At 34.3% G+C, this 17,641-nt stretch overlaps 1 protein-coding gene across 2 annotated transcripts in view; it reads right to left on the bottom strand.

The window, feature by feature from the left end:
• The window catches only part of LOC113514913 (uncharacterized), a 180,517-nt gene that overhangs the window by 13,329 nt on the left and 149,547 nt on the right, over positions 1-17,641 (bottom strand). For both annotated transcript variants that reach the window (XM_052895196.1, XM_052895195.1), the window contains exon 3: positions 14,830-14,917. In XM_052895196.1, coding sequence (XP_052751156.1) covers positions 14,830-14,917 — 88 coding nt within the window. The remainder of the gene's footprint in view (positions 1-14,829; positions 14,918-17,641) is intronic.

Raw genomic sequence — 17,641 nt, 5'->3', positions numbered from 1 at the left:
GTCGTATCGGTTCGGAAATATTGCTGCTGGAAGTTGATTCCGAAGAGTGGTTGTTCGGAATATATTCGTAGTCAGGATTATAAACATACAATTAAATGGAAGACAGGACTCATCAAGACCTGTCGGTAGTTTTCTGAATATTACGGGTTCCCTAGCTTTCTAGCTATATAGGTTTATTATTGGGTTCTCACTGTTGGGCTGCTCGCAGGCAGGATTACCAGTATACAATTAATCGGGAGACGGGATTTATAAAGATCCGTCGGCAGCTTTTCGAATATTACGTGTCTCCAAACATTTATTATTGGGTTCTCTCTGTTGGGTACATGCTCACAGGAAGAGTTACCAGCATAGAATTAAATCAGAAACAGACCTATAAATCGGTCCTTCAATACTCCAAACTCCAGATTCTCCAAATATTTACTTGGTATCAATTATTTTGTTATGTAACTTGAAATGGTAAAGGATTTGAGTCCACTTGATGGAAAGTTGTAATTATTGCCTATAAGCATAAATCTCACAGAACCCATTGCGACCTTGACATATTGTACCTCATATACTGCTTTTTTTTTTTAAGGACTAAGGTGGTATATTACCATAATCCGGTTTAATTGAGTGAAGAGAACGTCTAATATGCTCACAGAAAAAATACAGCTAAATTGAGAACCTGCTTTGTAAACTTTAATGGGTTGTTATGGTGTACTATGTGCAAAACTTTATCCCATTCTATGGTACAGATAATATAATACTATATATATATATGGTAAAGTATTTATTGGTTCCCACACTAGGGCAAAAATCATATTCACGTCGTTCAGCTAAAATCATTGACCTGTTTGTTTATACTGGCGTGAACATTGTACAATTGAGGACAAAAAAGTATGCACCATATTTGCAAAAAATAATGTATTTAGATTTCATTCATTCATTTGTATCAGCCATTAACAGCTCACTGGTAAAAATAGGCATCCTCCGCAAAGGGGGTCTTGTCCGAAGTTACCACGCTTGGCAAGCGGGTTGGCAACCATAGTTAGGCTTTTGGTGATGTTATAAGAGAGACACTGCTGCCTGGCCTTCGACCTTTGTGAGACCATTTACATGTGTCTAAATGACTCACGATAAATGAATCAGTTTTTTCGCAGAGTAAAATACACGGTAATAGCTAATAACCACGACTTTGTCCACGTGATTAGGATATGTTCATTGATTGGGATAAATCTCTATCCCACATTGTACGTGTATACAAAGTATAACAGTTATTTGTTAAGCTATTAATGCGTTAAGTAGTAACAAACAGACTCGCATATTTAATATTAGTAAGGGTATTCTGATCTTGTTTGTTAGATTATTGTAATCCTACACCACGCTACGCCACAGTGCGTCACGAGATGTCGCCACTAGTTAGCAAGTTAGTTAGCCACTGCTACATAATTAGCTACGTCAGGGAACCAAGTCAAATAAATGAGCGAAATGTCATTTTGTGTTTAATCTTTATTACGATGATTATGTCTAATTAATAAATATTATCATAATATTTGTAGTGTTTTAAAGAAAATTTAAAATTACAGTAAACTCATTAACAGGCGTGTGATATAAAATTCGTAATCGCAAAATTCAAAATGAGAGTGTAAAGTCTAATTTTATTATTGTTGATTTTATCAAAAATCTTATAATGAGCGATAAAGTAATCTCAGTCATTGTTTACTTTGTGTTCCGTTTTGTTATCGCGGCTCTGGGAAGTGTACTCATGTGGAAAGTAAACGGCGTATTAATTTGTATTCGAAATGCTTATGGTAATATTTTAGCAAAGTTTGCCTCTTCGAATCCAAACAACCAATTAACAAAGGACGCACGATTAGTTTTCCCATATTAAGATATTATAAACGAGAAGTCTGATAAGGGCTCTAATTAGCGCCGTTTTGTTGATTCGTAACAGTCGATGTTAGAATTGTCTGTCAATGAGTGAATAAGAGAGGAGCGAGAGAGTGAAGGACGAATGATTGAATTAAATTGTATTAAAATTTTAGCTATATTGGGTGAGATAATTTATTCTGTGATATTTATGATGTTCTTTTTTTATGCTACTGAGGTGGCAAACAAGCATACAGCCCACCTGATGGTAAGCGGGTACTGTAGCCTATGAACGTCTCCAATACCAGGGGCATTACGTGCACGTTACCGACCCTGAAGAAACCTCCTAACCCCCTTTTTGCATAATCTCATGCTATAGTCTTTTGGGAAAACCTCGGTAGGGAGCTGATTCCATATCCTAAGTGTTCATGGGAGAAACATCTCTAAAACCGCGTTGTACGCGATCATTTAGGCCGTAGGGTATGAGGGTGAACTCCCTGTCGATGGCGGACCGTACGTTGTTCATCATATTCATAGACAGTCTTTATGACAATTTTCCAGCATGTGGTCATCAGCTAGTTTGTTATACACTGTAGTAGACTGTCATCATTTTAGCTATTAACTGCCCACTGCTGAACATAAGACTTCACTATAATGGGAGTTTTGCTGGTAGTTGCTACGCTTGGCAGGTCGGTAGGCAATCACAGTTAGGCTTTTATGGAAGTTTTAAGAGGGACGCTGCTGCCCATCCCCCTAACATTAAGTCCGCTTAGTCGCCTCTTACGACACCTATAGGAAAAGAAGTGGTGGCCTATTTTATGCCGAGACTACACAGGATGGTAATAGACCAAAATAACTTATAGTTTGTGATATTTTTTAAGAATTTGATTATTATTCTAATTAGTCTATGGTTTGAGTCAAAGTTATGATAAATAAATAAAGTAAAACAATTGCTGTTTTAAAAATCGACTTAAGAGAACCCGTATTAAATTGAGATTGCATGTCTGCTATAAATTTATAATGAAATATCAGTCGCTGAATCCCCAATCATAGGTACAGACAGCATCAAAAGTAAGTGATGTCCTCATTCAGATTTCCAATACCTGTAAATACTGTTGCGTACATACGTATTTCTACAAAGTTAGTACCAAAATTGAATGAACATCGTATAAAGTAAAGTAAATTGGTCGAATATATTCAGTCGTATACGTATATTACGAAGTGAAGGGATTTTTCAAATCTTCGTCGATTTTTGATGTTGGCCGTACTTCTTAATTAAAATAATAAGAACAATGTCTTTATTTATAATGTACTAAATATTCTTAATTAAATGTTGTAATAAATAAAAGGCATCTGAGCCGAAAATAGAGCAATCGCTCCATTTACCGTTTATTAAGTGAGCTTTAATAGTGTTAATTAACGCGAGTATCCTTTATTTTTTTATACCGAAAAGGCAATTTTGTATCAAATAATTACCGCAACAACCCACACTTCTAAATTAATTTGGTAATAAAAAGTTTATTTCTCCGACATTAGAATGAAAATTGAATATAATTATGAAATACTAGCTTTTAAGCGCGATTTCGTCCGCGTAATGGAATTGTTCGTTAATCATGTTAAAAATGTAGTCTATGTCCTTTCTAATCCCATATAGTACGCCAATATGAGTAAATTTCATAGTGATTTGTTAAGCTGTTGAGGTGTTAAGAGGGAACAAACAAATGCTCTCCCAAATTTATAATATTAGCTATGAAATAATTTGACATTACGTTCTTGGCGGGGAGGGGCTGTATATTATATTGTAGAATTCGCGTGATCAAGATATATCAACCGGGATAAGAAGTAGTATATAAGTAGTTTGTCTGTCTTCATCTCAAGTATTACCAGTCTACAAAATATTATGAAGATTGGTCAAATTGGTACGGTGGTAAGAGAAACAAACAAACTGAAATTAGTGTAAATTGGTATTAATTCTCGTTATTTGTAAATTTGCCAATTGTAAACACAATTTTTTTTTGTGCAATAAATAATGAATTAATAAATAAACTCATTTTCAGATTTATAATATTTGTAAGTGAGTCGCATTATTTTGTCCGCCAGTGTACTCACTCATACGTTATCGCCCCGAGTGTACAGTGGTCAAGTGACCAACTGTGTTAATCAATGTTTCACATCACATGGGGTCGTTTCTATGTATATATATGTATAGAAGAAGTGGAACTATTGACTTACTGAATGACAGCGAGATGATAGTTCTGTTAATATTATAACTGTGAAAGTTTGTAAAGATATTTATATGTTTGTTACACTTAAACGGCTGAACGAATCTGAATGTTTGGTACACGAGTAGGTTATATGGGGTTACTTTATATTGTTCTACGCGGGCAAAGTCGCGCGAAACAGTTAGTATAAAACAATTTTGCCTAAACTCTAAAAAATAAGTTTACTAAAGATACAGTTTTGTGTCTGTACTAAAAAAATATGCTCATGACTATAATAATAACCAAGGGATAGTCAGAACCATTTTTAGAGGTCATTTTTGTTTCTGCAAAAAATTAAAAAAAAATCTTTTGGTTTTTTTTAATAAAGATTACTATTAGTCTTTACTCATTTTGTAGTTGATAGACTAAATTAAATATTAACGCACCTAAATATACAGTAAATGCCTGAGACGTAACGGACCTTGATCCCTAATTGCATCATCTTCCGACATTATCTTCTCATTAATGAAGTCAGATGTAATCTACTCTTGATGGTACAATAATCTTGTTTAGTTGATATCACTGACAATCTAAGCTGGATAATTACAATAAGCTAGATATTATAAAAATAACCATTTCAAGGTTTTTTTTTACGTTATACTAATAACTATTTATATATAATAATAATAACTATTTATACTATTTATTATACCAATAATAAAAGAGGCGTGAACACTCATATCTTTTTTTTTTATACAACTTAAAATGGCAAACAAGCTGACGGCCCACCTGATGGAAAGAGGTAACCGTCGCCTATAGACATGAGCAGTACCATGGACATAACAGAGTATACTGTTTCGCCCATGATACCCCCCATGCGTTGCCATTCCTGAGGACTCAGGTGTTATTCCTCTGTACCCAGTAAATTCACGCTATATCCCACCTTTCAAACCGAAACACAGCCATGCAAACACAACTGCTTCACGGTAGAAACACGAATGGGACAGAGGTACCCAAGCAATCGACTTTTGTACAATGTTTCCTGCCATTTGCTGTAGAGACTACGGACGTGTGGGGCCCAAATGCAAAACATTTTTATCGGACAATTGCATCGCGCCTCATCGAAGTTACTGGTGAAGAGCTGGTAGTTAAGTCTATAGTTAAGTTTGGCAATCCAAAGAGGCAATGCTGCCAGTATCTTGGATACGCTGCCTCGGTGTGGTGCGTTGGGAGACTATTTATAATTAGTTGTTAGTATTATTATTTAAGGAGTTATATAAAGTTAAATTATTATATAATGATACTATTTATTAATGGTGATTTTTTTAGTTATGCTTACAGACTGTGATTGATTGTATTTATTTTTTATCAATATGAAGTCTGTGATAATACTGATTTGGGTAATGCTGATGCCCGCGGTAGTTTTTCTTTTTATCTTAATATTTTTGTCAATAAAAATGCAATAAAAACTAAAAAAAACATTTTTTTTGTGTTTTGTTAAAGATTGTGATCATTTAAAGTCAAAATCGTGATCGTGTTTAATTTTTTTCAAAAATTCGATCGAATAAAACAAAAGAACGGCTCGATGGATTGAATCGTAACTTTGTGGGGTTTTTGTGGGCATATTAAACTGTAAAAAACACATTCAACATTACTGGTTTTCTCGGTATTTCCATCTTAGCGCCTAATTATCCCAAAAGCCATCAAAAGCCCTTTTTTTTATTTTTAAATTAATGTAAAGAATAAATTTTTTTCTTAAAAAAATCATAACTGGTTTTGTCGGAAATTTATTCAAAATTTCAAAACTCTTTTCGTTGATAGACCAAAAAAAGATTAGAAAAAATTTTGAAAAAATTTTTTTTCGGTTTTCATTAGGATTGAGCGGAACACGTTGCTTGAAAAATTTTTTCATCATAAGATCTCAAAATTAGAAACTTTGAGCTTTAAAATCCTTTTCTTTTTAAATTCCAGTACGACTATTTTTAAGGGAAATACAGCTACTTGAAAAACCTCAATAAATTTTGAAACTTTTTTGATCCTTTAATTTTTTCCTCTAGTGTATATGGGAGGGAGTCACTGGATGCGTGTGGTTTAGGACCGTTCCTTATGGTAGTCTATGGGAGAGGTCTATAGTTAGCAGTGAATAAAATGGCTACAATAATGTTGACAATTCCATAGCTTTACGTGTTATATTGGTATGAAAGAATCGATATTTTTGTTTCGATTTTTGATCAGAAAAAGAAATAAATTCTATGTCTCTGACACAGAATTCTTCATTATTTCAAATTCCAAACGAGCCATATCGCAGTTTACACCATAGACAACAGGTATCACCTAGCGTGACATTTCTACATGCAAATTTCTGAATATGCATCATTTGTCATTGTATTAGGGTTCAGTTTTGTTTGTTTCAATTCAGAATGCGTGCTGTGCTCTGATAAATTTATTTATGGCCGTTGATATTTATGACCAATTATATTCAACTATAAATCAATGTATCGAGATCAAAACTGCTTTTTAGATGTAAAAATCAGTAAATAGAGAGTTGATTGATCTGTTTAGATTTTTAATCATTACATATATTTTATAAATGTGAAAGTGATTTTATTTGTTTGTTTAATATCTCGTTATGTATTAACTAAACGTTATAACTAATAACTAAATATTAATAACTAATTATTAATAACTAAATGGTCTACTTTTTGCAGAAAAATATTACGGTATGTTACAAGGGGGGAGGGAGGGTCAAAATTCTTCAAAAGATGCATTACGTATACTTGAAAGTCTCCATAAATGTACAAATGTTATTATTTTCTTCATCCTATACTTTATTGTTAAAATTTAAAGTATTTATTATTTTTTATAAATGCTGCAATGAACTGTTAAATAAATATGTTTATAAAAAAAATTTTGTGGAGCGGAGTGTGAAAATCCGAGTTATTTATGTAAAAAAATCCATTCGAACGTGCTAAAACCTATTCATTTTTTTATGTCGACTATAAACAAACCATTTACTTACAATTCTGAAATCTGATTTAAAAGTACACCAAAATATATCTAGACTATCCTTAAGTAATACAGACTAGACTATATTTCCCACGAGGATAGGAAATAACGAGTTCGCGCAGACGCAGTCAACAAAATCAACAGGAATATCTGTCCACAACAACTCTACTGTTTATTTTTAGTACAGAATTATACAACAATGTTGTTAAATAGTCTTAAATGAAATCTAATACAAGTTACATAATTATAAACTTTGGACATTACAGTTCTGGTCTTTATTAAGCCGAGAACACACTGAGTTTGGTACTAGCATTTTGAAACATGTGACTTTTAACACGTTGAGCGCCACGCGTATATCTACAGCAATCCCGTTCAGGCCTCGCGCGCCGCTTCGAAGCGCTGGTACTGCAGGAGCTGGTGTTTCCTATCGTAGTAGAAGGTAGTTTACGTTTGGAACGTGATTCTTATAGGCATTCATTGAACACGTTACGCACCAAGTCTGTTTTGTTTTCTGTAATTCCGGAAAATAGTGTAAAATTTTATAGTTCTCATGTTACACGCTGTCAGACACCGATGGCTGACGCGGCCTAAACGGAAAGTCTAGTGTCAGCCACCGATGGCTGACGCGGCCTAAACGGAAAATCTAGTGTTAGCCACCGATGGCTGACATGGCGCTCAACGTGTTAAAGATTAGGTTTGGTACTGGTATTACAGAACATGTAGCTTTAAAATAGGAGTTTGACACTGGTATTGCAGAACATGTGACTTTTAAAAAGCAGGCTTGGTATTGGTATTGTAGAATATGACTTTAAAAAGGAGGTTTGGTTCTGGTATTGCAGAACATGTGACTTTAAAAAAGGAAGTTTGATACTGGTATCGCAGAACATGTATCTATATTTTATTTTTTATGTTTGTTACCTCATAACTCTGTCATTAAGATACCAATTTGAAAATTATTTTTTTATCTGGAATGATATACTTTCAGATTAGTCTCATAGGAATTTTATCAAAATCGGTTTAGTAGTTTAGTTTTTAATTAAAAACAGCTGATTTTGTCACAATGGAGGTCGGTTTTGTTTATGGAATACAATATTGTCGCACTGTGAGGGTACTTTTAAAAGATGATGTGTTTCAAAATTTTGTAGTATTTTCTGTACATTGGTAGTTAATTTACATCTACGAATAATTGTCGCACGATTGTGTGTTCACAGCTTTAGTATAGTATTTTATTAAATATCCAAACAGATAGTGATAGCAACAAAGTGAATGCATTTACGAGTGTTCTCAAAATGACGCGTTCCCGGGATGACGTGTTTAATGGTGCAACTCGGCGCAAAGTTTGGAGTCACGTGAGAAACTTGCGCAGTTCTAGAACAAACTATGAAACTATCTAAGCAATTTGTGCTGGAAATGGTGAGATGGTATCTCGGTATCGTTGAAGAATAATTTATAAACTGTTTAGGATTTTCTGTGGTTTTGTTTTCTTTTCTGGATATAAAATTGTACTATCTATGTATGTACATATGTAAGTAGGTACTTTTTAGAGATCGCTTTAAGTGGCTTATTTGGTTTTCACAATCTTTACACCATCTTGTTTTTCATCTTACTGTTACTATACTAAATGAGAAAATAAAAATGTACCTACCATATTATATATAAGTATTTGATTGTTATTATGTAATATTGGCCTAGATAGAATAGGCCAACCCTTCCTTTCCCGTGGGTGTCGTAAGAGGCGACTAAGAGACAGCGAGAGATGGGCAGCAGCGTCCCAATTAAAACATCTTTAAAGCCTAATTGCGGTTGCCAATTCGCCTGCCAAACATGGCAACTACGGGCAAAATCTCTCCTTATAGAGGAGGCTTACGTTTAGCAGTGGACAGTTAAAGACTGATATGCTGATCACGATGAAACAGAAATAGATAATATGTAATATAAATAATTATATATATAAATATATAAAATAAATACATAAAATATTACTATAACAAATAATGAACAGTATGAGAAGAAAAAATAAATCCATCTATAAAATAATCTAGACTAAATTAATCTATTTAGATGTCACTCAAGTGTCCTAGATTCAATATTTAAGTGAATTCGCTGAAACCCTTGAATGCTAAAAGTGTACCTACCACTTACCACCTTCAACTCTATATTAGTTATCCTTTGAGCCCTGTGACGCTTGGTTATTAAAATCGCCTCTTGTTGTCAGACCTAGATCAAACTAAACAAAGTGAGGTAATTGTCGAGATAATTAAGCAACGGCCAAATTTATATAAAGATTAGGTATTTTTATTTTTTATTAACACTTTTATAATTACAATAGTTTCTGTAATGTTTGTTTATAACGTAAAGCTGACGGCCCACCTGATGAAAAGTGGTAACCGTCGCCTATAGACATGAGCAGTACCTTGGACATAACAGAGTATACTGTTTCGCACATGATACCCCCATGCGTTGCCACTCAGGTGTTATTCCTCTGTACCCAGTAAATTCACGCCATATCCCACCCTTCAAACCGAAACACAACCATGCAAACACAACTGCTTCACGGTAGAAACACGAATGGGACAGTGGTGCCTAAGCAAACGACTTTTGTATAAATGTAATTATTGTTAAATGTATAAACTTAAAATTGTAACTGCTTTATTACGAGATTAATCGTCTGATTAGTTTTTTCAAGATTTCTCTAATCCAAAGCAACAAATATTGGATCATATTTTGATTCTTTTTTCTCAGCAATTATTAAGAAGTCACGTGTGTTCTGTTTATACTATATAATTATGGTTTAATATGATTGTTTCTTAAGGCAAATGATAATGAATGTAAGGATTAATGTTTGAGGTGACGTGTTGATATTATTAAAATTATTATGTGCAAAAATTTATCTCTCGTTTGACTAAAGACTGACATTGAATGACTCACGTATTTGACGTTTACTTTCGTACATCACCGTCTCACTTCTATTCGAGTTGTGCTAGAGTCTAGATGTACAATGGCTTCCTAGTATTAAATTAGTAAAGACAAATATAAAATAATATTGAATTGCTGCTCTTAATTTATATCCACAGGCCAATTTCCCAGAGGGACGCTGCTGCCCATTTCTCAACTATTAACTTCCCTTAGTCGCCTCTTACGACAACCACGGGAAAGGAAGACGTGGCTCATTCTATGCCGGGATCACACGGGAACTAAAATTTTAATGAAGTACAAATTAAATTAATTTTGACAACACGTGCAGATGCGCGAACACAGATTCTCTGTAATGTTATTTTCACGAAACAAAATAAAGCTAAGTACATAGGTAATTAAAACTTTTTGTTGTTCTAAATACAAAACACGTACATTTCACTGTGGTAATATTAATAAACTTTACACACGTCGTTTACGATGGTATAAACTTGGTGCATAGGTCGTTTGAAATTTAATTTTGTCGCCAAATCGCGTATCTCTCTTCTATGGCCATACACCGTTTTATGGGCGACGAATAAAAAGTGGTAAAGCCGCGTTATGAATAACAAAAGTAACTATTCTCTAGTCTTTATTTGAGTTTTATAACTTGGGACTTTAGCCAATATAAAGAGTAGTCGAAATTGGGAGAAGAAGGGAGTGTTACACCAGCGAATTATAATATTTTCATCAGACAAAAATGGATTAAAAAGTGAGAAAAAGTTTTGCATGGACGTTATAGTGGATTCTGGGACATCCATTGTGCTGTTCATATCTATAGACGGTTACTACTTGCCATCTAGTGGCCTGTCGGCTTGTTTACCATTTGAAGCTTCAAAAAAGTATAATTACTATTTTTAAGATGGAATGGATAGGATGTCGTAAAAGGCTAAATTCTAATATAGGCTAAATTCTATCGATTGGAAAAGACTTATTAAAATCGGTTTAGAACTGATATTATATAAGATATTGCGTAACCTTAGATTATATGGACATAGTGTCTCCATACAAATGTTTCGAGAAAAACAGGTCAATTTTTTCGTACAATTTTACGTGATAAACAGTTATAAGTAATTCCTTTATAACTTCTATATTTATTTAGTCTTAAAATTCTGCGCCTTTTTAATGCACAAGAACTCATTTTATTTATTAAATAATTAAATATAAATACGTCAAAATATGTTGTATGAGTACTAATAAATATAAATATAATAGTATACTAATAAAAAAAACAGCTGACAAAAATTTTACCCGTTATTCGGGCCCGAGGCTCTATTTATATAATCTAAGTGCATAACATATACATAAAAATACAGAAAGGGATGTTTTGGGAGATAACGATTAAAATATGTATCATGCCTGAAGTTCTACTCTACTCATAAGGTTGAGTATCGAAATGCAATGTTAAAATAAAATCATGAAGAAAGAAAATTTAAACCCTTTGTTTTTGAAGTCGGTAAAAATGCGATCCAAGACATATTAACATAGATCTCTAAAACAAATGAAAGGCTCCGAATATCGGGCTATATTCGATCTGTCGCCGGCTTCGTCGATTTATGTCCCATTCCTACGCCGATGGGCAAATCGTGACTTATACCGAACCTGATGGATATCCGCGAATGTGACATTCGTGATTTTTTGGAACACATCGAAATGTGCCGACGGTTTAATCTGTTATTGTATCATGCCCGTACTTTGTTTATTAATTTAACGGAACCTTTAAAAAACTCATGGGAGAGTATTGTAACACATATTTTTGTAAATATTTTTGCTAATTTAAGCGTAAGGCCATCTGTCTTTCATATAAATAAGATATAACATTGTAAAATAAAAATATAGAATTTTTCTTCGCATAAACAATAGATAAATATTGTAAAACAATTTTTGTACATTTTAATAATTTAAATAATAATAATACATTTTAATAATAAAATAAATTTAACTGTAATAATCATAATGACTACCTTATTCAAGAGTCGACACGTTATATTACCGAAATAGAAAAAAATACCTATGTAACCACCTTAAGTGCTATTATAATAAATAAAATTAACATTCATAGTAATATTTATACAACTATTTAATTTGTTACCATTCTAAAGATTTTTTAGATTTTACAATAACTTATTTTTGTTCGAAGTGACGCGGTCCTGGACTAATCAATATTTTTTGTAGTCGTTTCTCATCGAGAAAGACAAAGGAACTTTCTTCATACAGCTATGTTCTATATGGATATTCTGATGTAGGGCTTAGACTCTATCTAGGTTAATAACTTTTACATACACTTTTTAATATTATCGAGGTCCAGTTTATGGATTTTCAGAGCTCTAATGAATCCATGTATTACGATAAAATTCTGGGTCATTCAGGAAATATACAGTTTTTATGTCTTCAATAGCTCCAATACGACTGCAGATACTACATAATATAAAACTGCTATCTTTTATGAAAATGAATGTAAAGTGCACTCAATAACTGTAGTTAAGTACGTATTTCCACAGTATGATAATCGAGAACTCGTATCGTCTTTAGATTTATTTCTATTTGGTTTGTAGAAATAAATTTATTCATGTCATATACGTACTTTAAATGGAGTAATGTTATACAGTGTATTTACAACTGCAATCTCAGATGGTAAAGAAAAAGATAAATGATTTAACATCTTTTATTTATCGATTTGACGATATTAAAAGATGTATCTAAATTTTTCTAGATCTCGGTAATATCTAGACCTCAGATGAATTTGTGTTTTATCTCATTATTAGGTGTATTTGCACGGCCGTGTTTCTGTTTGAAGGGTGGGATATGCCAGTGAATTTACTGGGTACAGAGCCATAACACCTGAGTCCTCAGGAATGGCAACGCATGGAGGTATCATGGGCGAAACAGTATACTCTGTTATGTTCATGGTACTATAACTCATTATGATTGTACTTTTTTTGTGTGCATGTTACGAGATCTTCGTTATTCGTGGGATCGATTTTGATAATTATCATTCAATTGCCTTTGGCTGTGTGGTTCTAGTATAGAATAGGCTACACCTTTTTACCCGTGGGTGTGATAAGAGGCGACCAAGGGACAACGAGGGATGGGCAGCAGCGTCCTTCTTAAAACATCTTTATAAAGCCTAACTGCGTATGTCAGGGGGAATGCGATTGTTAGTAATGGGGTCAAATAGCCTCATTACTAGCAATATACCCTGTCATGTCGACTTCCACGTGGTACCCCCTGAAAACCATCGTGACTAATTCTAGTTGAATTCGTCAGGATGCGCTAACTGGCCTACTTTCATTCTCATCTGTCATCAGACATTGGTGCCCCGTCAGTGTATACCGATAGCGCAGGCGGGGTTACCATACCATTATCACCCATTAAAAGAAACTGCGGTTGCAATCCGCCTGCCAAGCGTGGCAACTACTGGCAAAACCTCCCTTAATGGGGAGGCTATGTTCAGCAATGGACAGTTAATGTCTAATACGACAATACCAAATTCAATTTAAATTAGTTCAGTACCTTGAGTGTGAAAGAGTAATAAATATCAATTCATACATTGTCGTATTTATTATAATAGTAACATATAAAACGTGGCATCAACATGCTATAATCACGTGTCTGTGAAGTGTAGATAGCAAAGTTATTGGTATCACATTGTTAAAAGAAAATAGGTACCTCCTCATCATGCATGTTTTGCGACGTACGAATATGAACGAGTTCAGGCAGATGGCGTGACGATCGACTTGTCTCGATTTACGTCCCATTTCAAGGCAGATGGGTACTACGTGACGTGACTTTTGTTGTCGTATAATGGATACGTATTCGGCTATGGATACGCGATCAGTGGCGTTAAAAAATCAGCTTTACATGAATCGCAATACGATTCATTTAGTATACACTTCTGATGAACACGTGCCAGTCCATTAATAATACATTTTTAGTCGAAAGTAACTTTTCGCTAATTGAATTTTGACCAGTTTTTGACATTTACATATACATATAACTAGTACACACGGTAGCGCGTCCAGCCAAGTTCATTTCATTTTATCTTAAAGCCCTATACCTTAACAGACTGAGGACCCATTTTATGGAAATTTGTATCATATGATCTATTTATTAATTGTATAAATATAGTTTTTTTTTTTTAATGAATGTTAATAAAATGGTAACCTTGCTTGCGTTATATGTCGAAGAGTTATCAGAGAGCAGGTTATCTGGTCTATGAATTTAACAAAAATTACCACGACCATTACACGTAGGGGAAAGAATGGATTGTTAGTAATGGGGTTCTAATAGCTCAATTGCTAGCAATATACCCTATCAGATCTACCTGCACGTGGTTCCTTCTAGAAACCATCGTGGTTAATTCTTGAGTTCGCCATGATTGTCATCTTTCACTGGTGCTTGGCCAGCCGATAGCGCAGGCGGAGTTACCGTTTCATTGTCACCAGTTAAAAAAAAAGGTACGCGAGGAGGTTGTCCTCACAATAAATAGCAAGTATTGACGAGAATTATTAAAAAACTGATAAATAATTAAATAAATTAAAAATATTAATAGTTTTATTATTTCACATTATACTGGCATATTTACCTTTAGAAGTGTTTTAAACAAAACGTTTGGTAACTACAATGAATCAGTTTTTTAGCACTTACTAGGGACTACAGCATGGGGTTCTTCAAAAAGAATATATTAAGGTTTCTTCAGGGTCGGCAACACGCACGTGACACCCCTAGTATTGCAGGCATCCATGGGCTATAGTGATCGTTACCGTCAGACGGGCTATATGCTTGTTTGCCACCTTTGACGTATAAAAAAAAAAAAACTTACCCGATGTGTCCCAAACTGAGAAGTTCACTCTATAGTCGGCTACGGTGCATGTGTAGCCATACTTTTCGAAACCGGTCGGTGTGTACGCCTGTAACAATAATAGATAATGGTTTATTTTCTATCCTATTGATGGGCGTGGGTGTTTCTCTCTCTTTCTCTCTCTTTGCTCTCTCGCTCTTTGCATAAGATAAAATTTATGGACTTCTAGGTGAATAATATAAAATCCAAGTGGCTTATTATATCTATTTAAGCTACTTGGTAAGTTAACTTATCTTATTATGAAAATAGAAAACTTATTTTTATAACATTACGTAGGCGGGTAGTTACTAATAGAGATGTTTTAAGAGGGACGCTGCTGCCCATCTCTCGCCCTCCCGTTGTAGCCTTTTACGACACCCATGGGACAGGAAAAAGTGGCCTATGACGGGACCACACGGTAAATGGAATGAGATGGCTATTTCGATCCATGTCATGGACCCGTTAGCGATGACGATTGCAATGATTCTGTTGCCACTTGTTCAGAGTGACAGTTTTTTTTTTAATAGATTATAATAGAAAGATTAACGTAAACTGCGCTAACAGTTTACGTTAGCAGGGCACGAGTGAGGGATGATAGGTGAGAATGAAAAGTCAGGTCAGTTATCGTGATGAATACAGCTGGAATTCAGCTCAATGGTTTTTAGGGGGAACCACGACCTGACAGGGGTTGGTAGTCCGCATTACTAATAATCCCTTACCCCCTTCTAGAGAGCTAGTAGTGCAAGAGAGTATTGAAAGCATATTAATCAATAACTCTTTGTAGTTTCGTTTCCGAGTATTATATTAAATCCGATATATATTGTAGTAAAAGAGATGTGCCTCAGAACAAGATTTCGTGTTACTATCGTCACCGTGTGCCGTGACCAAACCACTCGATAGTGGATCACCGAGAATCAAGTCGCCGAATAAAATCGGCTTACACGGTAATGGCTAGGCTTTTACAGCTCCATTGAACCTTATGCTCGGGAGTAACTGCTGAGCAGGGGATACCTGATAATAGTTTTTTATTCGTGTTGTATTGTTGAAGGCACTTTATACTCTAAGGAAGTATGTAGGTAAATCTTGATGAACAACAGAAATTAATATTTATAATATTATTTTACCAGAGGGAGACTTTGTACAAAAGTCGATTGCTTGGGTACCTCTGTCTCATTCGTGTTTCAACCGTGAAGCAGTTGTGTTTGCATGGCTGTGTTTCGGTTTGAAGGGTGGGATATGGCGTGAATTTACTGGGTACAGAGGAATAACACCTGAGTCCTCAGGAATGGCAACGCATAGGGGTATCATGGTACAGGTACTCTGGATACGTGATGGAGATGGACATAGGCTTAGACTTATTACACAATATTACATTTCTGTTTTTGCAAATGTTGACTGGAAAAGTATGTTAAGTCCTCCTTTTGTACTTCATAATTGTAATATATGTATATATTAGTGATACTCTTAAAGTTGTGTAATAAAAGGTACAAAAATAAATATTTTTTGTAATGTGGTCAATAAAGAAAAAATAAATAAAAACTAGTAGTAAATAATCGTTTCCTTTAAGAGGCATGAATAAGTAATGGCAATTCCGCCTGCGCTATTAGTATATGCTAGCGGGACGCTATGACAGACGAGGATGAGGTCCGGACAGTTGGTCCCTCGTGACGAATTCATTCATTAGTTGGTTATTATGTATATAAATATTTAATTTAAGATTATAAAAAAAATATATACTTCTGACGTCCAAATAAAATTATTATGGGACCAGCATGGGATTTTTTTATGGTTTGTGGTACAGTAATTAAGGCATCTCGTCCTAGCTATTGGATATGGGTAACGGAATGTCTATTCAAGATGGTACTTGGTGGGCGCAATTTAGACGCAATATTTGAGGAGCATAGGGAAGGTAATACCACCATAGGATTAGACGGTATTGATTTCAAAATAAATTTGATAACTTAAGATCGCGTTCCCAAAAAAATCAGATGCCGATTGTGGCAAAATCATTTATTTTGTTTTAATAACTTGACTACTGAACCGATTTTGATTAAATTTCTATGAGACCAATCTGTAAGTATATCCTTTTAGTTAAAAAAGAATTTTACAAATTTGTTTATAACTAATGAAGTTATGAGGTAATAAATGTAAAAAAAAAAACAACCGAATTAAAAGTCTACTCTTCGAGAGAGATAAGTCAATCTTTAAAAAGAAGATTGACGACCTTATCGTATTTTTGCAAAACAATATATCTACAGATAAATTAAAAAACCTACACTTTTTGGTACTGGCTCTTAAAAAGCGCAGCAATGTACTAAACATTATGTTTAAACTTTTCAACTGTTCAACATTACGATACGGGCTTGTACTCGACAAAAGTGCAATGCTCTGCAAATATAACCCGGCTATGTAGAATGTGCACTCAGAGTGGCCCTTAAAGCAAATGGGTATCGGAAAAAGATGACGACGAAAGTGGTTGTTAAATTTAGTTGGGTTGTAATGGAAAGGCGCTTTCTGAATGTGAAATGAGATGATTTTGTACTACAGAAATTATTGTTTCACTATATTAGCTATAAGTAAGCTTTTAAGTGGTATAGACAGTAATCTGAAGAGATTAGTCCTATTCGCCTTTACGATGTTTTATTGAGGAATAAAATAAAATTCACAAATTTTATATTACTTTTATGATCATTTCATCATCATTTCAGCTATTATTTGTCCACCAAACAGGCCTCTCAGCATAGATTGCCATAAGGGATGGTCCTGAGCTACCTGCATCTACTGACTTTATGAC

Source organism: Galleria mellonella, unplaced genomic scaffold (assembly GCF_026898425.1).
Source record: "Galleria mellonella isolate WM207_F2 unplaced genomic scaffold, CSIRO_AGI_GalMel_v1 utg266, whole genome shotgun sequence".
In the NCBI taxonomy this organism is placed as follows: Eukaryota; Metazoa; Arthropoda; class Insecta; order Lepidoptera; family Pyralidae; genus Galleria; species Galleria mellonella.
This window is presented reverse-complemented; position numbering and strand designations above follow the sequence as displayed.